We start from the raw sequence: 23,115 nt of genomic DNA on the forward strand, positions 1-23,115 counted from the left end.
AAAAAATGCTAAGTTAGCTTTGAGCTACAACATTATTTCACCGTCATGCTGTCAAGCGCTTCCATTTGTAAAATGTACTAAAGCACCATTTGTAACACAAGTAGACACTTGGGTTTAACATGTATTTGTATTTATTGTGTTTTACAGAAGATATAAAACTGGATGTGAAAACTACAACTAAAAACGTGTCAATACGTTTTAACTGGACGGCAAGCAGCAAACAATGTCCAAATCTCTCACAGCATAACGACCTCTCGTACAGTTGTAGCTGTGTTCGGAAAGGCAAGGCTCATTACAGTAAGGTCATTTTTGTTACGTCTATTTACATGATCATCTATATTCATCCTCGTGATTTTAGATCTATTAAGATATTTATTTCAATTCAAATACAAATAAAGACATAAGCCATGCAGTCTGTTCTACTGTTGGTCAGTGGTGTCTTCATCTATTTCTTTGTCTCCTTTAGCTCGCCCCTCAAAGGAACGTTCTTGTGTTGTGACTGGTTTGGAGCCCTACACTGAGTATAATTGCGAAATTCAACCTCGTTTCAACGGTAAACCCATTGGCATTCCACACGGAAAGGGAAACATTATGACCAGCGCTGGAGGTGAGCTCTTGTAAAACTATGATTAAAACATAGGAGGAATAATTCGCAGAAGCACTTTTTTTCATTACCCTATGTCAAATATACAAATAGCCTACACTACAGTATACCACTGAGCACACAGCAGCAAGACCGTCTTTCTCTCTGGAGCAGAGAAACACTGTGACCCAAACAACTTCCCAATAGGGATAAATAAAGTTATCAGAATCTGGAGGAAACATAGATCTAGAAGAATAGTTTTAAACTATGTAAATGAAAGTGTTAAACTGACTCTGAAACGTGTGAAAGTGAAAGTGATTCATCCTCCTCTGTCTCTTAGTGCCCGATGCCGTTACAATTAAAAGACCAACTCTGGTGGAGAACAATGCCTTCCTGGTGGAATGCAATCCTTTAGATCAGAATGCCTGGAGAGGAAAAGAAAGATGGTACCGCGCCACAATCACTGGATTTAAAGAGATAAAACAAAACCATTGTTCTTTCAAATTCCGTGATCTGAGCTACTCCACGGGGTACACGGTATCGGTAGGTGTGACGACCCCTTCCCGCCAGACCTATCCAGGTATGTGTCGCACCTTGTTCAACGGAAACTCTTGTGTTTTTAGATCGTCGCCTTCAATGGAGAGTATTCCGGGGAAGCGGTGGAAGTCCAACTTCAGACCAGCTGTAAGTATCCTTCAGTCTTCGTTTCGTATACACACCTGAAGCCATCCCAGGAAGCACTCTGCTTTCTTATTTTTTAACGTTAAAGAGCCAGTGAGCCCGCTGTTTCGGTTGGGATTCGAACACTTTGTGATTTTAAAAATGTGTTTTGGGCCGAGTTTTAGGAAAGAGGGGGGCGTGTTATCCCCATGGTTACGACCCTTCATGATACTTTTTTAGTACGGTCGTTGTGTAACTGTTACGAGTGTTATAATGAGCGATGTTGTATTTTGAATTTTCTTGAAATAAATCTATATTTTTAAATCGAACCCTCGCCCGGACACGGGTATTAAATACATCGCTGCCCAGGCAGAGCTCCACGCGGCAACACTATCCGCCGCTGCCCCTTGGTCGTGACTCGTGACGCCAGGCTACATCGGAAAAACCTAGTCTGACGTCCCGAATAAAACAGCCTAGAGACGCCACTGAAATATCGTACCCTCTTTCATCCTATTATTTGTACAGAAAGTCTGTTGAATTTTCTATGGTTTTAGACATAACCCCATGATGGTTGTTATAATTGGTGGACTCCATTAGCCCTTTTCTGACCACTCAAGGCGCTGTACCATCAGCTCATGGAGGCGTTGTACCATCAGCTCATGGAGGCGTTGTACCATCAGCTCATGGAGGTCGGTGTGATCTCTTGCAGTTCCAGCGGGGGTTCTGCTGCGTGTCCTGGTGCTGCTGGGCTTCTCCGTCCCTACCCTGGTGGTTCTGCTCCACCTCTTTGACTGGTGGAGAACCAGAGGTGAGGAGAGAGAGAGAGAGAGAGAGAGAGAGAGAGAGAGAGAGAGAGAGAGATAGAGAGAGAGAGAGAGAGAGAGAGAGAGAGAGAGAGAGAGAGAGAGAGAGAGAGAGAGAGAGAGAGAGAGAGAGAGTAGTCATATCCTGCCCATGTGTAAGTTACAGATTGGTTGAGATCAAAAGGATTGCAAACCCCAAATGACCAGAACATTTTCTAAGATATTATTCTTCACATTGTCTGCAATGTCTCTTTTACATCCTGCCGTCAACGCCCTATCATTTCAGAGAAATCATTTGATCAGTTCCAACTTCCCTTTGCAGCCACACAAACTGTATCTAATATAAACCCTCGATTACAACGTTGTATTTTTTACCCAAAAATTGAAAGGTTAGAGAGAGAAGGTGAGAGATAGAGAGAGAGAGAGAGAGAGAGAGAGAGAGAGAGAGAGAGAGAGAGAGAGAGAGAGAGAGAGAGAGAGAGAGAGAGAGAGAGAGAGAGAGAGAGAGAGAGAGAGAGAGAGAAAGGAATGAAAGGTCCCTCATATGTGTTCCATTTTAAGACTAAATTGGTGTTGAAGAGTTTTTATTTAGTGAACAACATCAAACAAAAAATGCACCACCTATTTCTATGTTGTGGCGTTTTCCTTGTCCAGGGTTAAAGTCTAGTCCTTGGAGTTAGGGGATGTCTTATATCGTGTGTACTGTGAAGCCCTATGAGACTGTAAATGAGTTAAGGGCTACACTAATCGACTTCACTTAACTTGACTTGTTGTCACGTCTCCATCTACACACCTGTTCATATCGCCATAGAAACACTGACTGTGGCTTTCTCTCCACCAGGTAACAAGACGGCAACAGAAGAGTGCATTGTGAGTAAAAGACCAAAGAGGATGAATTACAGTCCCAGGTTGTGTTCGTGACCAGGTTGACCTGCTCTCTATTTATTGTGTTGCTCAACAAGTGGAGAATATTACAACGATCGTCACTAAGCAGGTCAAAGCTAGCACAGGGTGCTTCCATTTTAACAACATATTATTGAAAATTACAGTAACAATGTTGTGGTACGGGGCCATTTGAACGTGTCAACAGACTTTTGATGATTTGTGATTATCCAGCAGCTCTTGAAGTCTACAATGCACTTTGTTGAGTTGTTGTGGGCTATAGAAAACCCTTTGAAATGTGATATATAACTCTTTAAAGTACCACTTATGAATGATCTGATTGGTCTGAACTCTGTCTAGTCTATTTATAAACGACAGCTTCTCTAATGTTGATGCGTTGCATTGATAGTTGTAGAGTGTCAGTCCCTTTGGACGGCGGTGGCTGCTAGAGGGATGTGAGCAGGACTAACTGCGGACTGTCTTGGGTGCAGGGTCTGAACTCTGCCAGCGACGCCCCGTCAGCCAGAGAACACCTCGGCCCAGGGGCCAGTGACGAGGTGAGACTCGTTCACCCATACACACACACACACACACACACACACACACACACACACACACACACACACACACACACACACACACACACACACACACACACACACACACACACACACACACACACACACACACACACACACACACACCTGAGACACAGAGAAGGTTGGGTGGGAGTCCACAGAGCAACATCTAAAAAGTTTACATTTCAATCTGAATCTCCGTGATATGTTCCTGGCTTGGCTTCTCTAATAAAATAGAATTTTCCAAATCATGAAATCTGTAAATTGTGGAACAAATCACCAGTCAACACCATTAACTTTCGTAAAGTATGGCTCAAAGTGGGAGCAGAAAGCAGCAGAGTTTTAATGACAGTGTTAAGGACCTCGTTTTCTTGTATGGGTAACAGCCTATTATAGTCTGTTTATGTCTGTTTAATTCTCTGTTTGTACACAGTTGTACCCATTACATTTATTGTCAAATGAGGAAATACGTTGTCAAAATGACAACCCCTCAAAGGAACATTTCATGGAGATTCAGATTTTATTTAAAAAAAATGTATTTTTGGTTCTTACAGGACCAAGCGGATCCTGGTGAAATTAGCGATGATGAGGCTACCTATGAAAACCTGGGGGACCCTCCCAGATGTGTTGAGGACACTGCAGACACAGGCGTCCATTGTGTCACCGTCCACCAACTGTCAAAATGACAAACGTCTGGACAACACGTGCTGAAGCAGGGGGAAGTTGCTGGAGCTAGCTTGTTGTGGCTGTGTTCAGATGCATTATAACCGACTGAACAAACTTTGTTTCCCTTGGTCCTTAAACAAGCAGTTAGACCTACACAACAAGCAGTAGATCTACACTCGGTAGTCCTTAACACCAATTAGGCTGTACATAAATTACTAGGGGTGGGAAAAATAATCGATTCTTCGTTGCATCGCGATTCTCAGTAGAACGATTCTGTCTCGATGCAGATAAATTTATTTTATTTTTTTTGCCTGCTACAACAATCTGTTCGCCAGAGAGGGATAATTTTTGTAATTTAAAAATTATTGAATTTATCTTCAGTGTGTATTGGCCAATCTGATTTGTCTTAACACGATTGTGATTCAGCCTACGCATAGCATGCGCGCAAACTCACAGTCATCATTATTGGTCGTCAAATTTTGGTCCACTGAAGGGGTTGTTTTGTAACGCCAGGTAACGTATTTTTCTACCGAACGTCTAATGTTGACATCCATGGGACCTCTGTGTAAGGGCTGCTAGGCTAGGGGAACTCATATTAATGTTAGAAAACCTCAGAAAGTGACATTTTCATGCCATTATAGCTTTACTATACTATTTTGCAATTAAACAATGTGTGATGCATGGACACACATTATTATTATTTTAAATAACTTAAATACATACATAAGGGGGAAGGTTTCCAAGTTGTAAGCAATGGCCTTCTGATGCTTTTCAGTAAGTGATTTAGTTATGTTTTTGGAATTTCAAAAAATATTTCTTAAACATATTTCCTTGAAAAGTGGTGTAAACCACTTTTCATGTTGTGCAAGTGTAAACAATAATAATGTAACCAATAATAATGACTATTACTTAGCCCTTCTTGGAACATGGATTCTTGAGGGAAGGGAACAGAATCAATAGACAATGTGCATAATCTTCTCTGATTGCTTTAGTGGGGAGGTGCCTGAGAGGAGATATTCAATTAGTAAATTAGTACATTTATACAATGGCAAATTAGCACATTTATGCATGGCCAGTTTGTGTTAAGTGTTAAGAAACCTGTTTGGCAGACGCAGCATTACGTGTATGTATCCTCTTTTCTATGTCTCTTGCTATAGACCTCGTCTAGGATGACAGTTGATGCACTTGAGCTGAAGGCATTTACTTCTGTCCCTGTTGCATCCTTTTATGTAACTTTAGCATCTGGTGGCAGGCAAAATCTCTCGATGACTGGAAAAGATAGTACGATAAAACTGAATGTGCTTTTTAAGTCAGCAATGTTTCTTGCCTCACAGCGAAAAACTGTTCTCATTAAATATCACCACTGTTTAATCATTCAATTGACCTGGAGCATTTTTCGATCACAACCCATTCCCTCTTGAGTGCAAATTTTAGAATTTTTAAAATTGATGTTTGGCATTTTATTATTGACTGTTTTGGAGTATATTATGCTTTACACTCTATGAAGCACACAGTGCAGAACTGATTGTATAGTTTGAATGAGGCTGCTAAAGGCATGCCAAGAAATCTGAATATACAACATTACGGAGCTTAAAGAATGAGCATTTAAAATAACACGGGTGTGGTTCTAAACCTTTTTCCTGAGCCATGCTAACCTTTTTCATGGAATTGCCGAAAGTCAAACTGTCCTTCATCCTCATCTAACTTCACATACTTCTGCTGTTGGCCGTACTTCACCTGGACCAGGATCTTTTCTGAAACATGCAAGGAAGTTTGACAAGGTAAATAAACATTTAAAGGAAGAACGGTAATAAATAGAATGCGTAGCCCGGCAATTGCCAGACCAAGCTCAATCTTAGATTGCACGTTGGTCCGGGGAGGCGGCTGTCATTTTCTTCAGCACAAGAGGCGTGATCAACGGCCCTAATTCAAACGACTCTGTACGCCATTGTCTGCTTGCTGTTGCTTCGCTGTCGTGGTTGTGTTAAACCAGCCAATAGCGCGCCAGGGGGGCACGCAAAAACGTATCGAAGAAATGTATTGCTCTTCTCAAGACCCTTGTGCAGGGCGTATTCAAATCGCTGGCAGAATGGGCCGGGGGGGGGGGGGTACCCAGTCTAAACACTGCCTGTACGTCCTCCCCATTCTAACCTCAGCCTAGATCAATGAGACCAACCCAAATGGAAGCCGGAATCGAACTTAAACTGTGATTCTGAACAAAGTATAAATGATATCAAAATTCCTTTTTGACATATCTACAAGTGTGTAGATATGTTGAATGGTTTGAACGCAGTCAATTTAGTTACGATGTCTTAAGCAGTAGTAGCAACCACACTAATTAAAGCCAAAAAAATCATGATTGATTAGGTATAAGACGGTTTCAGTAACACATGGTTAGCTTAGCCAAGTAGCATAGACTGCTAATTGGCTAATCACCAACCATGTGTTGGTGATAAGCCAATTAGAATTAGACTACTAATTGGCTAATCACCAGGACAAATTTGCCTGGCATTAAATACGTTTTGTAATGCATTCACTGTAGATGTAGACTTTTTCAGTAAATTTGACTCAATTGCACACTGTATTGCATGAGAGGTAGCAAATGGTGCGGACTTGAGAAGTGAAATGCATGGGCGGAACTTAATTACATCTCTGCAGAGTTGGGTTAATGTTTAACCCTGACATTTCAACGCACAAAAACCGCAACAATATTATTCAGAGACAGTGGCTAAATATCGACGGTGCAACCGGTGCAGCTGCCTGGGGCCCAGACGGCGTCAGGGGCCCATGGAGGAAGAAAAATATATATATATCGCCCAGGGCGGCAAATGTGTCGGGGGCGCCCTCTGGTGGCGCCCTTAATTAATTAACTAAATTATACGAAACCCTCACCGCAGTAAGCAGGAAAGTAACCCTATATATTTTACATTTTTGGCTAATTTACCTGAAGTTATAATTGTGTTGCAGTGTTATTGTTGAGGAATTTATCATTATCTTGATGATATTCAGAAAAATAAATGCAAACAGAATCTAAAATCTTCGTTTAATCTTTAATTTCTCTGCCAAATCAAGAGTATATGATTAAAACCCTTTACAATCAAAATATGAATTTCTACTTTCACCTCTTTTAAATGTGAATGGAAAAAGTAGTTCAAGACTCCAGCAACTATATTGAAGATGTTTTAATACTAAAGGTTGTAAGCCGCCAAGTGGACAAAACAGTTAGTGCTGTTTTAAATTCACAAGGCATTCAGACAGTAAAGTAGAAGTAGAAATGTGGTAAGTGTGTAAGCTTTACTTTGACTGTTTAAGTGAGTATACTTACTAAGTAGTAAATGAATTGCAGCTAATCATGTTCAAAGAGTTGTTGATAAAAACCGTAAGGGTTATGAATGCATACAGTTGCTTGTTCTCTGTGGCAAAACTACTCTATCAACCTCAAAGCAGGGCCACAACATTATCCTGCTTAGGGCTCCGAGGTGTACAGGTCCGGCCCTGCATCTGACAATAACAAACTGTTCCATGCAGGTTGAATATTTCGCTCAACATAACTGGCGGTTTTGTTTATATCGCCCTATCTTTGTGAATTGTAATTGCAAAAGGACACACACAATTACTTTAAAAACAGTCCCGCTTGTCTCTGCCTACAAGTGTAAAGGGTGTGCTTAACAGTTAATGGGAGCCTCAGGATGTGTAAAAACGACTTTGACTGTTTTGCGGTCAGTTTTAGGAGGCTTCAGTTCCGTTGAGCGGAGTGCTGACAAGCTTGTTTTTTAATTGCCATCTGGTTAGCGGGCAGGGGCGGCGCCAAGCGGTTGCTTGCCGTTGCTATAGCAACCCCAAGCAATTGCTCAGAAACCCCAGAGCAACCCCTGATTTTTTGACAAACTCAAACAACATATTTGAAATAATGCCATTTTCCGTAAAATGGTATTAAATAAGTTCAACTAAACCTATGGCCGAATGCGGTACCCGTCACCATACCGACCAATCCTGTCATATGAATCACCAGATTAAGTGCATAAGTGAGTAGCGTCAAAATTTCAGGGCCGTGACTGTCGTTCAAATCCAGTTCCCGAGCGTTGGGCATGCGCACACTCTGTAAGTGACATGAACAGATTAAAAAAAAACATACGCACAATTAACACAAACTATCCCAAGCAATATGTACAATATTAATTAATTATTATTTAATGTACATGAAACAATAATTTCATTAATAGCATAGTCTTACGAAAAATAAATAACATTTCAAATATGCGGACATCTCGCGGCGAGATTATCAGTCAGAGATGTTCGTTGCCGGCTCGTTGGCGCTTAAAAAATATGGACAAGTTTTTACTATTTCGAAAGAAATCAAGTTCAAACACGACTCGCGATGGCGAGGCTGAGGATGGGCTCGTTAATAGCCAGACTTGTGTTGGACTTGGTAGTTGTTCGGAGGGGGGTTATGCTGAGGTCAAGAAACGGAAGAAAATATTGTAGCCTACACAGTTCTGAATTAGCAATACAATGTTATCACATGGTTGCTAGCAATGTTGGTGTGTTAAACCGTATGGATAAAGTGGAATATTGCAAGAAGTCCTGTGATCAAGACATCGATTTAAGGTAGGCCGTTTGGTTATTAAGTTTGCCCGTCGCAGCATATTGACTTGGGGCCCATGTGATTTTGTTTTGAAGTAGAACTAGATTATAGGTTTGGCTCATGCCAAAGGATGGGTTTATCGTAGCCTGGTATGATCCGCCCTTAATAGAAGTATTATGAAGTATAATAGTATCAACAATAATAGCAACTATTGTATTAATGTTCCACATAGGCCTACATTTGAGACGTATCGCGCAACTAATGTGAATGCTTTGGAATGTACCGTGGCGACGGTGGGTCTGAGATGTGCAATTCACCACTATTGACAGGACAGCTAACCTTGTAGTTGGGGGACTGCTGACGGGCTGTTGATTGAACTATGTTGTTTGTTATCGTGTGGCCGCAGTGCCACCTGGACTAGCAGTGAATGTGTACATGCCGCTGGGCTATTTTCATGTTGGCCTTCTTAAAGATCTTCCTCTATATTGTTCTATGTCTTTACGTCTTTATGTCTGTGCGTGTGTGAGGGAGAGGGAGAAAGATAGCGCACGTTGAACTGTCAAATGATACGATCACACTCAATCACAGTGGTGCGATTAGTCTGTGTTGTTACTGTACTGTAAACTTGCCTCGTACGGGACCGCAACCACCCCAACCCGTGCCGAAAATGTCTTCCCGGCCGTGTCTCTGCCAAATTCAGGTGTTTTGATCAAGGTTTTGTTTTTTTGACCAGCAACCTCTTGAATTCATACAGCAACTGTTAAGCAACTGCAACAAATTATTTCTGGCGCCGCCACTGTTAGCGGGCAGCAATTAAGAGCGAAATCTCGCGAGCTTACACAATGAATGTATTAACGCTCACACGGCAATACAATATTTTCCTTCATCGCGCTCAACAGTTATATAATTCAAAAGAAATAATAGACTTACACTTTTTCCTAATGTCCGCAAGTGTGGCACCTAGAGTTTTCATAAACACACAAACGTAGGCTGTTTTTTTTTTTCTTAATTTGGATGTTTTAAAACCAATTTTAGAGAATGGTGAATGGAGTCTCCGCTCTGAACGAATGGGTTGTACAGAGGCTAAAAACGCCTTGTGTGGAAAAGCCGTCTTCAATTCTAAAGCCTAGCAGAAGAGGGCGCCCTTATGTTTCAGATGAGTTTGTGAGAGAAATCTCTATCACAGCGTTACAGTAGATGATATAGCCCTATTAGATACAAAGCAGTGGTGAAGAAAATATTCAGTTACTATTGTCCCATCACAATATAGAAAAAAAAAACTCAATAAAGCAAATAATAATAATCCCTTCAAGGCTTCACATGTTTAGTTTCTTACCTTGCATCAGCCTATAACACCTTACTTTCCACTTCCATTTTCTACCAAACCCATGTTTTACAAGTGATTCTCCACAGAGATGACCATTGCAGCATGGCTGTCCATTGTGCTCCCACACAGCATCAGTCCAGCTATGTTGACATCACAGATCAATGCAGGTCAGCAAATTGTAACTTTATTGACAAACAGGATCAAGATCATACTGTTAACACACAACACGCATCGCTACTCAAACATGAAGGTGTTTGGAAGCCTGTGAGTAGCTTAATTGTAACACAAATTTAGTATTATCTGTAACCTACTAGACCTTTATTACCCTGTTGTCAACAGCATACCAAACACCACCTAGGTGATAAAAGTTATCTGCCAGACAGATAAGGAACTGTACACTAGATTACTGAAAAACAAAAACAACCTTAGAATCTATGAAGATTAAGATCATTGCACAGTGTTAGACTCCAGTCTTTATAATGCCATAAATAATTGTCTCACAAAGAAACAGCAGCATTGCCAAGTTCAACACACTAAGGACAATAGATCCTGACAGCAAAGGTTAATTATAAGGGGAAACTGACAGCAAGCAAAAAACGGCATGGCTGCAAAACCAATTCCATATGCTGCATGACAAAGAAAGACCGGACAAATGCTGAGAAGCTCTAGGAATCAGAACATTAGGGTTTTTTCATTGGTGGTGAAGAGCAGTGGTTCTCAAATGGAGGTACGCATACCCATAGGTACTGTGGAGTACTGCAGGGGGTACTCAGACTTTAATTTTCTTCCCCCTGAGCAAGTTTCAATTCTGAAAGCTAGACAATAAAAAATCTAGAAATGGTGGTTGCAATTAAAACAAGGAGAAAGGAGAATCTATGAAAAAGAAAGCGCATCCAGAAACATCAAAATGTCGTCAGTTTCAGGAGGAATGTATTATAATGGGATCACTACATGCTCTGACTCTCCCCTGGGTTGTGCTTCTATTGTGGGGAGTAATTAGCCAACAGGTGCCTGAAGCACAGACCCAGGTTTCTCACCAAATTGGGGGTATATTTTCTCCCAAAATTGTTTTGTGCCGGTGAAGGGGGTACTCAGCCAAAAAATAATTATCTTAGAGGGGGGTACACTAGTAGAAGAGGTTTGAGAACCACTGGTTTAGAGCTGAAGCCACCTGGGAAAACAAGGCTCTATATGCCTCTGTCAGTCTCAATTACGCTTTGACTCCAGGCAGACATGATACTCTGCTCTTGTTGATCTGAGACCGGACTCCCCCCTCATCAGATGTCCTCCGCCCATCCCTCCAAAGAGGAAACAGAAACAGTTTGTGCCATTAACGGCCGCCCTTTCCTCTGGGTCAGGGCGACCTTGGCTTCAGGGATGACTCCCAGGAGAGGAACCCAGCCCCGCAGACATTAACCCCTCTTCAACCAACTCTGTGTTGTGGACTCTCTTCTTTGAGGTCTGTAACTGACTTGGTTGCCATGGTGAACGAGTCTCTTGAGAATCTCTGCCTGTCAAACTTGATAAAAACTGCTGTTTTACATTGTGTTAGTGCTTTGTGGTGTACTTTAAAGTAGTTTAAGGTGAATAAGGTGTAGACAAGAGTATGTGAGGCTTGAAGCTAGGGTAGGCAGCCTGGAGAAGCAAGCCAGAGTTAAGAACATTTTGGAAGTATCCAACAGAAATCCGAATCCATCCAACCAGGCCTCTCTCCAAGCCACTCCTTCAAAACACTTGACTGGCTCGCTAGCTAGCAATAGCTCGGCCTAGCCTTCTGGAAGACTGGTAATTCGCAATGAGTGCATGGGCACAGTGCACACAAGTAGCTGGGTATGTACAGTAGGTAGATGGCAGGTAGGCCATCTAATCATTTCGTTCTTTGGACTGAAATGATTGGACAGACCAACGAAAGCAACAGATTTTAAACAAATTTGACAAAAAAGCTTTGAAAAAAAAATACTGCGTCGTAGCTTTAAGAGCTTCCCAAATATATAAGTGAGGTTTGTGTATCCCTGTACCGTATACCTAATTTTATGTAACATTGCCTTAATCTGCAGCAATGTAGAAATATATTGTGTTGCACAACATCATTTCATATCTAATTTGGCACAAAGTAGTTCTGTGACTAATCAAAGGGTGCGTGTGTGTGTGTGTGTGTGTGTGTGTGTGTGTGTGTGTGTGTGTGTGTGTGTGTGTGTGTGTGTGTGTGTGTGTGTGTGTGTGTGTGTGTGTGTGTGTGTGTGTGTGTGTGTGTGTGTAAAACCGAAAAGGGTAGGTACAATTTTCCTGAAGACTAAGTGGACCATACCTAGTGTTATTGTATTACAAGTTCAAACCACAAAGGTTAACTTCAGGTCTAAATGTTAAAATAAACTATAGTTATACAGGTTAGGCTTCTTGCTGAGGCCCTGCACGCTTATGTAAACCATTCTTCAGGAAACACCAGGGAAATCAAACATTCACAGGGCCAGCACAAAACAAGGGATCCATTTTACCCCAAATGCAAAAAACATAGCCGCCCACCCACATTAACAGAGGGCGCGATACCAAAGTCCTGGCCCAGCTCACCCATCCCAGTCAAAGTTTCCATGAGTGGGCTGTTGTTAGCTGCAAGCAATGGAAAAGCAGCAGTGCCAGCATTGGGAACAAAACCGATCCAGCAATCAACCCTGAATCACTGTCCCAGCAGGTGGTTCGGTCAGTTTCACTTTGAGTCATTTCTTTGCTCAACTGCAAGAGAGGATCCCCACCCAGGATGAAGTTGACCTTTGGTTTTGTTTGTTTGTTTGGCGGAAATTCCCTTCAATACATCCTATTGAAACACACTAAAGAATTTAAATATTCTGTGGATTTGACAAATAGCACCCAAATATTGGTTAGATTTCGTCAAACCAGTGTTGACTTTTAAACTACAGATGAAAACCTAATTTAGTGTTTTTCATCTTGTATTTAGTGTCAAGTGTTGACTTTTCAACCACAGATGAAAACCTTATTTAGTGTTTTTCATCTTGTACATATAGCGTCAACAAAATGCCTGAGGATATAGTCAATGAGACCCAGTGAATCAGCAGCATTAGGTTAGATATCACAATTTAGCCAAAATATGACTTGAGCAATTATGCTATGAGGCTAATGATATGCTACCCAGGGAAAGAAGAACTTCTTCTAATTGGCCATCAAGCCCCTCTCCCATCAAGACCCGCCACCCCGCTAACGATATGCCAATGTCTCTTCGACAAGGGTTATCTGTCCCGCAACGACCTCTGCATTAGGGGGAAAACCTTGGTTCCTCCTGAACAATAAGTCATAAAGTGTCTTTCCTTCCGAAGGAGTGAGTGGATCCCTTGGTTTAACGGGGGTTTAACGGGGGTCATGACAGGATGAGGGGCGGGAGGACAGTGGGCCACGCGGCCCCTGGACACCGATACAGAGTTCATCCACCTCCGGAGACCTCCAGAGCAGGAACAACATGTTTTCCAACAGGCTGACCCATGGCTTCCTCTCCTCCAGGAGCCATTGGCCCTGGGGTCCAGGAAGTGGTCGTAAAGGGCCCTGCGGGGGCCTTTCAAGGCCCTGGGTGTAAAGGTATGTATCGGGTCTGTGTGGTTTATTTTAAGGGCTGTTTCGAAATGCGGTGATGTGTTTAAATGAGGTAAAGGTGAGCATGTACAGCTGCTAGAATTTGGGATGTTCTAAGAATTTGGTCAAACGGCCGTCACACAGCAATATACTGCAGAGGGTCTTGATGCACAATGAATGAGATTTTTCTTAACCTGTGTAGCATATCGTTAGCCTCATAGCCTAAAAGTCATATTTTGGTCAAATTTTGATATCTAAGTTAACTGTACTCTCCTAACGCTGCAGATTCACTGAGCCTTATTGGCAAAATCTTAAGCCAATAAGAGAGCTTTTTACATTCCATAATCATTGAATCACGCTAAATACAAGATGAACCTTAAAATAGGACTTTGGCAATTATGCTATGAGGCTAACGATAAGGAATTATATAACAACTAGATAACATGAAATACAGTAGGACCGACGTAACAAAGATACAATTGAGCAACAGTGTGGTGCAAATTATGATAAGAACAGGGGTCCAACTTACACTCTCTCCTCAAAACAACAAAACAGCACTGATTAGCTCTCTGACCACGTAGATAACTCTGTTGGGTGGGTGTACTGCAATCACCGGCCCCGCACTCTACCACCCCCTGAGAGTTGGGAGGGGTAGAGTCGTCCATGTGGACATCCCTTCGCGAGAGGTCAGTACTCGGTACATGACCAGGTCAGGGATAAGATTGGACAGGCAGTACACATTCTTCATCTCCACCTCCCTGCCCTATCTCCAAACTAATAGTGTGCGATTGAGAATGGACGTGTTTGGGAATGTACCCGAAGGTTGGGAGTGTTTATGTTTATGTTTGTTTTGAAGTCTTGTTGGCATTGATTATGAATAGAGCTATTTGAGATCTTACGACACAAACAAAACGGTGCAACTACCAAAGCATAAAATGTGATTCCCTGTCCATCAGAAGTTTACTGGGATACACACAACCAAATTCTATGTGGTCCAGATTCAAATGCGGTCATCCCGCTGAAACCCAAACATGTAAATGTATTTAATCCTCACTAAATCAGCCTCAGTGGGCTCTATCCATCCATTCAGGGGCCCCTCCGGAGAAAGGCCCCTGGCTACTGGGTGAAAGTGCATCTAGATCCAGGAAGGCAGAAAGGCCCCCAGAAGTGCAGGGCCAGGATAAGCAGAGCGGGGGATGTAGGCGAAGGGTCACACGGGGAGAAACCAAGCGGAATTTCCAACCTGCGAGTGGTAAACAACAGCAGCCGACTTGTGTTTGAGTGAAGTGAGCCCACGGCACACGACGCATGCGTGTGTGCATGCCACACACGCGGCCCGGTGTGTGCGTGAAGTCCGCCACGTTGAACCGACTTAACACAGGGAAACGGATGAAAAGTATTAAGGGAGTAAGATGAGATGAGACCTGTTTGTGTCATGCAGCGGCCATTAGGGCGTGACGTTGAAACAGGCCCAGCAGACGAGTTGTCTGGTTTGTAGTGCGGTGTTTAATTTACACACATTCCACCTTAATGCTGTCGCCCAACCATTTAACACAACATCCCTCAGACCTTTCCCATTAAGTTATGGGCAAAGTTATCTTTTTTTATGTACCTTGAAGTACTTTCTCCTTAATGGTCCGTGACCATGAACACTTTAAAAAATAAATAAGAAATCAACTAATTATATCAACCACCCTCCCCGAACAAACACAGCTGACCTCACAGTAAACAATGAGTTGCTAGGTGAGCTTCAATGTGTGTGTGTGTGTGTGTGTGTGTGTGTGTGTGTGTGTGTGTGTGTGTGTGTGTGTGTGTGTGTGTGTGTGTGTGTGTGTGTGTGTGTGTGTGTGTGTGTGTGTGTGTGTGTGTGTGTGTGTGTGTGTGTGTGTGTGTGTGTGTGTGTGTGCGTCAGCCAGTTGGACCCCAACTGGCTGACGCAAGGCAGCCCGAACATGTAATCACGTCGTTCACCGTTCACCTTTCACCCAGTCAACCAGTAACCCAGTGCCGCGGAAGCCCACAGCGCCTGCACTTCTCCGCTCGTGCAGGCGACACGCTGCGTGAGCAAACAGCTTCATGACGACATCCATCGCTTTGCAGAAACTCTGGTCCGCAAGATTTGTAGCGATACCGAATCTCCCTCCAAATTTTTCCTTTTAGAGATTTTTAAAGACCTGACATACAATTAAATTCATAATTGATTTATCTTTAATGCAATAGATAGTTATAGATGCAAATTTATCATATTTTAACTGCAGACCTACTTCGACTGAACTGCGGTATTAAAAAACATCGGGCTACGTGTCCAGTGCCGCGTACCACGAGCCTCTGAAGCTGGACCGGACGGGGCACGGAGGCCTGCACGAGGACACGTACTTCCTCGAGAGGTCTCCCGCGGAGAACCGCGTCATCCTGAACCAGCTCTGTCCCACAACGTGACAGTCATCACGTTCCCCTCACCTAACCTTACCTTACAAACACGTTAGAGGTATGTTCAAAATGAAGTTAGTAGTTACACTCATCCAGAAATAATAACTCTACATGAACATGAACATCAGTGCACAACTCTTAATGTCCTGTTTCACTGTAGTAACGTGTACGATAATGAACATTCGGTATTTTATTCGTCTGGGTTCTTTTGATCATATAAAAACTGGATTAGTATCATTGTTTTGTTTCATATAGAGGCCTAGCTATCTAACGTGTGCATAATTAACACTCAATAGTCTAATAATAAATGGTTAGCTAACAACCATGACACATTGCATTGTATAAGAATACGGTTTGTAGCCTAATTGTCCCCGTTTTAAAAAGAATACCCGTTTAAACCTGTTTAAGATCCGGGAACATCCATCCAAACATCTTCTTTCAATAACAAGCAGTCTGCCAGTAATCAGAGAACAACGCCCGTGTGCGTGTGCGTGTGTGTTTGTTTGTTTGTCGTTCTGTGTGTGGGTGCACGCGCGCACGTGCATGTTTGTGCTGAAGAGCGACTAAATTATAAGTGCGGGTTGAACTTTCCTCTACTTCTCACAGTGACGCGTTTACAGCATTCCTGCTCTTCGAGCATTTTCCGGAATTGAACGCAGAAGTAGTAGCCTATACCGCGGAGTCGATTAGACCCGAAGCCATTATTAAGCCTTATTAAGCGTTTATCAAGTTAAAAACATCCTCGGACAGTAGGCCTATAACGTCAGAAACGCACTAATGCGTTTCATGTTTCAGATTATTAGCCTGTATTATGTAAAATATAACTCCTGGTTGCTTGTCAAGCACAATGCAGAGATCCCGTTGGTTTTGCCAGCGTATGATGTGAATCTTCAGTAGACTATAGGTAGGCCTAATCAATAAACTAACCGAGGGCCAAAGAAATACAGCCTTATTATAGACCGGAGGGTTTGGCAGAGAATGTGTCAATTGCAGCCAACTGGTCGGAGCCAGCTCTATTCCTCTGTTGTGTTACACATGTTTGCATGCAACATTACATTGAAGGATAACTGCCATATGCCATAATAAGTAGCATTAGTGCAATAAGTTTGTCCCATGTATCTGATTGACCATGAATTATGCTTTCTTTATTTACTTAAAAATTTGCGTAGAAAGAGTGCTTTCAACCAAATCAATGTCAACATTTTATACCATTTTATATATCATGTTTTAATCCTATAATATCAGATTAAATCATGAGGAGTTGAATTAAAACGTCGACCTGCTGACAGAGGTGTTTGTCAGCCGTGAGAGTGTGTTGCCGGTCGGGCCGGTTGTGTGGTAGTTGCGTCGCCTGTTAGGTCGGGGCCCGGTGTGTGTCTGTCTGACTCACCCAGCCTCTGCGTTGCGTCATGGCTGCAGAAAGGCCTCATAAGGAAAACCACAATAAGAACACAACCCACACCAACCCTGCTCCCTCCCCCCCCCCCCCCCCCCCCCCCACTGCCAGCCAATCAGAGCAGCCCATTATCCTGCTGCTTTGTGCAGGCAGAGGCTATTTAAACCGTCCTCAGTGCCTGCAGTGCAAACACAGAAAGAGAGAGTGAGGCAGAGAGAGAGAGAGAGAGAGAGAGAGAGAGAGAGAGAGAGAGAGAGAGCTTTGCCTACTGAAGACACACAGTCCCTCGCTCACCACACCACAGACGAGTACCATGCGGAACGCCGTGCTTTTCCTACTCCTGGTGGCGCTCCTGCTGAACGCCGGCTCCTCGCGGCCCCTGGCGAGGAGGGAGGAGCGGGGGTCCCAGATCACCAGGGGCCCCTACGCCTCCTGGGACGACGTGAACGTGCTGGCGCACGGCCTTCTCCAGCTGGGGCAGGGTCTGAAGGAGCACGTGGAGAAGAACAAGGCCCAGGTCAGGGAGGTCAACGTCCGGCTGAGGAGCCTGAACGGCAGCCTGGGGGAGCTGGCCTCCGCGCGGGGGGTGAAGGGGGCCGGGGCCAGGGTGGAGCTGGAACTAGAGCGAGGAGAGGGGGTGGTCGCCGAGCTCCGGGCCCAGACGGAGGAGCTGAGGTCGGAGAGGCTGGGTCTGAGGACCAGGCTGGAGAGGGTGGAGGAGAAGGTGAACCGCGGGCTGAGGGAGACCTGGTCAGAGGGGAATTCCAGCGACGACGGAGACGGCGCCGCCATCCAGGTAGGAGGAGCAGGAGCGACCAATACGAGCCTACAGTCCTAAGAGTTGTTTTAAGTCAAAGAACGGTTGATGGGTTTTCAAGTTAAAACGCCGTCGGTTCAAATGCTACAATGTACTTTGGCTTTGTGTTTGTGTCAAAGCGCTGATACAGCACACCCCCTTGTTAAACATTTATGGGTTTATAATAGATGTGTTTCCACTCCAGATTGTGGTTGAATGTCTCGTGGACTGCTTTGGGTCGAAACAAAAATCGAATCGTAGAAGCAAACAACTGTAGTTTCAGTTCACAACTGTTATTCCTTTCCTTAGTCCTTAGTCCTCCCTGGTAGTCTTTTCAATTCACAACAGGTTGTCCTTTCAGTTTAAAAACTGGTAGTCCTTCAGGCTAAAAACTGGTAGTCCTGTCAGTTAACAACTGATAGCCATTTCAGTTTGAACAATATTTAGTGACACTGAAACCCCCCAAAAGACCCCTGCAGAACCTGACGTGGGACATTTGGTTTTGTTTCCTTCTCCAGAGAACCCTGGCAGCCCAGAACAGACGCATTGACGACCTGCTGGATAAAATCAGACAGCAGCAGGACAAGCTGGAGAAGCAGGGGCTACGCCTACAGGCTCTGCAGACCAAGGTACCTACCCCTAGACAACCAGCCTCCTCGCAGCCTAGCCTCCTAGCCTCCAAGTGTCCTAGCCCCCACACCTCCTAGCCTGGGGCTCAGGGAATGTCTACTTCACAAAATCACCACGACAAAAACCAACCTGACAATCTGTCTACAAATTATAGGACAATAAAAACGCGTCCAATAAATAAACGTTGTGTAGCATTGTCTAGGTTAAGCACACCCATTTTTCAGGGCACATTTCTCTGAGAAGTTGAAATCTTTAAATTTACAGAGTAAGTTGGTTAGGCGCATTTCACCCTCAGAGAATCTGTCATCATGGCGTGCCTCAGACCAAACAGAGAGTGTGTGATGAGGTCACAGTGACTGAACCTCCCTACGGCTGTATCCTAATCCACGTGTGTTCTCCCCAGGTGGGTCAGAGGAGAGACAAGGTGCACCGACGCAGCCACGAAGACACAGCCCCGAGGGGAGTCCGCAGCAGCAACAGTCAACAAACAGGTAGGGACAGGGAGGAGGACGCTCTTATTTTGAAAACAGGATATGTTAATCTTTAAGAAAGCTGTATACAATAAAGGCAAACATATTTAATTTGAATCAAGAAAGACCCTGTACCAGAGGCTTCAGAACTGAAACAGTCTTGAAAAAAACAACCTTGAAACGGTTTCTTCAGCTATATTCCACACTATTTATGTGACTGATGACATCCGTACACTTTTTTCATTGTACATGTGCAAGGGCACACTATGTACCAAGCGAACAATAGCAAACTGAAGTGTACCTTAACCTCAGTTAATAAAACACATAATCGATCATCTAGCTGGCTGGCCACCGTACAGGCAGGCCAAAGGTGGACGAACAAGCATTCTGACTCACCTACATTCCTGTGCACTGTAGGCAAACAGAGATGGTCAACCAGAGAATTCAGAAGGCGCAATTCTCGCTTTACGGCCACACCATTTGGTACAGCCCGGAGTCGATCATTGATTTGTCTCATAAATTAATCTGGTAGAAATGAATGTGTAGACATCAGTTGAATTAGGGAATGCTTTTTGAAGTCGTGCGTCAAGTCTTAAAACCTCCAAAGACATCTTTCTGAGTGACAGTTTAGACAAAGTTATTTTCTCCCTGACTCCTACAGAGCCATTGACTGACACTTGATTAAGGGTGCTGACCGTATCCGTCTTTCTCTCAGCCAGTGCAGGTCTGCCCAAGGACTGCCATGAGGTGTTCACGTCCGGCCAGAGAGCGAGCGGAGTGTACACCATCCAGCCGGCCTCCTCCGACCCCTTCAGCGTGCTCTGTGAGATTAACTCAGGTGGGTCCCACGGAATCAGTGGTCCTGTTAGATCATCCTCAGAAGGGAGGAAATGAAGAAGTGCTTCGGACCTGAGGCAAGACGGCCAGGGCCCTAATAGCTTCCTCCTGCCGAGCAGATGGTGGCTGGACTGTGATCCAGAAGCGCCACGACGGATCCCAGAGCTTCGACCAGCTGTGGGAAAGCTATCAGAAGGGATTCGGCCATCTCAATGGTAAGTTCAAAAAAAGTCCATCAATATTTGTAGTTTCCTTATTGAACCGTATCGACTTCTGGGTACGGACGTTCCTATTCCTTCTGACTAATAAGACAAATCAAACTCTCAGCTAGCATTCATTTATAATTATACAAATGCACACGCGTGTGCCTATATAAAATACCGACGCTTTCATGACAACCACATACAACCCTTGATGGCTGACGGCACGATTAAAGTGACCCTTACATCAAGTGAGGTATGATTTAACGTGTCCCAAATCTGCAAGACTAGAATAACATTGAACAAACTCCTCCTCTCCCTCAGGTGAGTTCTGGTTGGGTCTGGACCGCATCCACTCCCTGTCCAATCAGGGGCGGCTCACCCTGCAGGTGCAGCTCTCCGATAGGACAGGAGCAGAGCAGCGGGTGAACTACCGCTTCCGATTGGACGGCCCGGAGAACGACTACGCCCTGCACCTCGCGCCGACCAATCCCGCTGGCGTTCAAGCGGGCGCCATGGCAACCGGAGCCTCCGGTTTGCCCTTTTCCACCGCGGACCGGGACAATGACCTCAGTGCGGACGTCAACTGTGCCAAGTCTCTCTCAGGTACTGATCGTCAAACGGCTCTCAAGAGAACGGGTCTCATTGTTCTTCAGACGTATTGGTTTGAAGTCTGGACTACAGTCCTGGGCAAACTTGGCCCGTCATCAACTGTCTGATGATCATTGAGGGAGGAGAGTGAGGTGGGCGGGGCTCTCAGAGTTCCTAGCTGAGAGGTGATTGGTTCCTTCCCCAATAGACGCAGGCGTAGGTGGTTCAGTGTAATCAATGAAGCAAGCAGAACCAGCGCAGTAGCAAAAGATGATCGGACTCTTAACAGTAAAGGCCATGGGTTCAATTGTCCTGCTGAGAAAGAACCCAACATACCTAAAATTAAATAAAAAATACAACAGAGCGCTTTGTTGCAGCGGGATGCTAACCAGGATGTGTTTTGTTGTTGCAGGCGGTTGGTGGTTCAGCAGCTGCGGAGAGTGGAACCTGAACGGCCGCTATCCCAAAAGACATCTCAACCGGCAACGGTCTCCAAGGCAACAGATGTCCTGGGCAACCGCATCAGGCAGCACCCTGACGTCTGTTGTGATGAAGATCGCCCCGTTCAGAGACTGAACGGTGTATGGTGGAGGGATTGGAAGGAAGACTAGTTTACTATAGTCTACTGTCTGTCAGCTTACCGCCACTATGACTCTTTTCACGTTTCAACTCAAGACTTTTGGATGCTACCAAAAAAAGAAGCAATGTTTGATTTTCACACTAAGGTTTTCTCCAATCCCAGTGTGTCAAAGGGATTTTCTCCTGAAAGCTGACCTAAGAAGCAGCTGTTTATATGCTATGCGATACATTACCTCACTGTTTCAGTGGCCTCTCGGTCTCAACGACTGCCAACTCTGTACGTCCTTTGTAAGGACAATTCTTATGATTCACCTGTTTGATCATTCACTGTCATTTGCTCATTTTTTATACTTTGGACTTTTACAGATATTGTATTTATATCTGAATAAATGTTGATTACAGATTTAAGTGTCAAAACATTTATACTTTCAAATCGTCTGTGTGTGTGTGTTGCTTATGCAGACGACTGAGATATTGTTCTGGGCTGGCAGTCTGCTAGTCTTCTTGGAATAATGACCAGCAGTTCACCAAGTGCCCCACTTACCCGATCAAATAGACCACAATGGTTCAACTGTTTCCCAAAGAACATACAACTCCGCCTTTTCATGCCACCATTACCTTATTACATTTCACGATTACTCTTATTTCTGAGCAGAACACTTCTGACGCCAGCGTCCCGATGGGCCTTGGCTGCAGCACCACTGCCCCCTGGCGGAGGAAAGCTGAAAAATAAAATAAAGCTGCGTCCTCGTTATCAGTGTAAAAAACAAGCAATGTATGAAAAAAACTACAATGTGGTACTGATCTACCTAACCATAATATTGTATGTGTAATTAGGTGTATTTAAAAGAATACATGGATATTTTGGGTTCAGTTCATGAGCAGGCAATAAAATGATAAGCTTTATTACATTGATTACTTTCAATTAGGCTTCAATAAATACCTTTACTTACCGTGGTGCATATTTGATTGTAGGTAGCCAAGATAAGGTAAACAAATATACACTGATAAAAATCCAGCTTTCCATAGACAAGCTCAGTGTTCTTCTTTTACTTTGATGACAGATTTACACCCGTTTCCATAAAAGCATAGCAAAATCACCAAAACCACATCATTATCTTTAAAACTTTTATTTTGAAATAGGTTATCCTTTCTTTTAGCACAAGTGCAAAATGCACCCAAACAGCCACCTGAGGGAATTCTACATCTTTAAATAAAAAAACAAGCAAAGTGTACATTTATCGTACAAAATTCTCTTTTTAAAAAATTGCACAGTTTGTGTATAATATATATTCATACTTTTTCATTTTAAACAAACTTTAAAATAAAGGCTCAGAGAGTAAACAAAATCCACCAAATGAAAAATAAGAACACATTTCCCTAGAATTTAAAGCTGAGGAAACTGGAGACCCTGTTGTGTTTCTGTCCATCATAAATATTCATATTCATATGCAAGTCTCTTTACATATAGGCTCTGTGCTAGTGACTGGACAGACAATCAAAATTATTGCAAAGTAGTAAAG

At 43.6% G+C, this 23,115-nt stretch overlaps 2 protein-coding genes across 2 annotated transcripts; both read left to right on the plus strand.

The window, feature by feature from the left end:
- Nucleotides 1-410: 410 nt before the first annotated feature.
- On the plus strand, nt 411-16,102 carry LOC130393514 (receptor-type tyrosine-protein phosphatase C-like). The gene is made up of 8 exons (XM_056604186.1): nt 411-607; nt 924-1,126; nt 1,207-1,267; nt 1,953-2,051; nt 2,888-2,916; nt 3,420-3,485; nt 10,214-10,251; nt 15,973-16,102. Exons 1-8 carry the CDS (start codon nt 592-594, stop codon nt 16,100-16,102), a joined length of 642 nt encoding a protein of 213 aa, XP_056460161.1. The 5' UTR covers nt 411-591.
- A 1,572-nt stretch (nt 16,103-17,674) lies between these two features.
- LOC130392972 (angiopoietin-related protein 4-like) lies at nt 17,675-22,542 on the plus strand. Its single transcript, XM_056603523.1, has 7 exons — nt 17,675-18,285; nt 18,804-18,914; nt 19,319-19,406; nt 20,101-20,223; nt 20,342-20,437; nt 20,747-21,028; nt 21,426-22,542. Exons 1-7 carry the CDS (start codon nt 17,803-17,805, stop codon nt 21,587-21,589), a joined length of 1,347 nt encoding a protein of 448 aa, XP_056459498.1. The 5' UTR covers nt 17,675-17,802; the 3' UTR covers nt 21,590-22,542.
- Nucleotides 22,543-23,115: the final 573 nt, after the last annotated feature.

This window comes from Gadus chalcogrammus, chromosome 12 (genome assembly GCF_026213295.1).
Source record: "Gadus chalcogrammus isolate NIFS_2021 chromosome 12, NIFS_Gcha_1.0, whole genome shotgun sequence".
In the NCBI taxonomy this organism is placed as follows: domain Eukaryota; kingdom Metazoa; phylum Chordata; class Actinopteri; order Gadiformes; family Gadidae; genus Gadus; species Gadus chalcogrammus.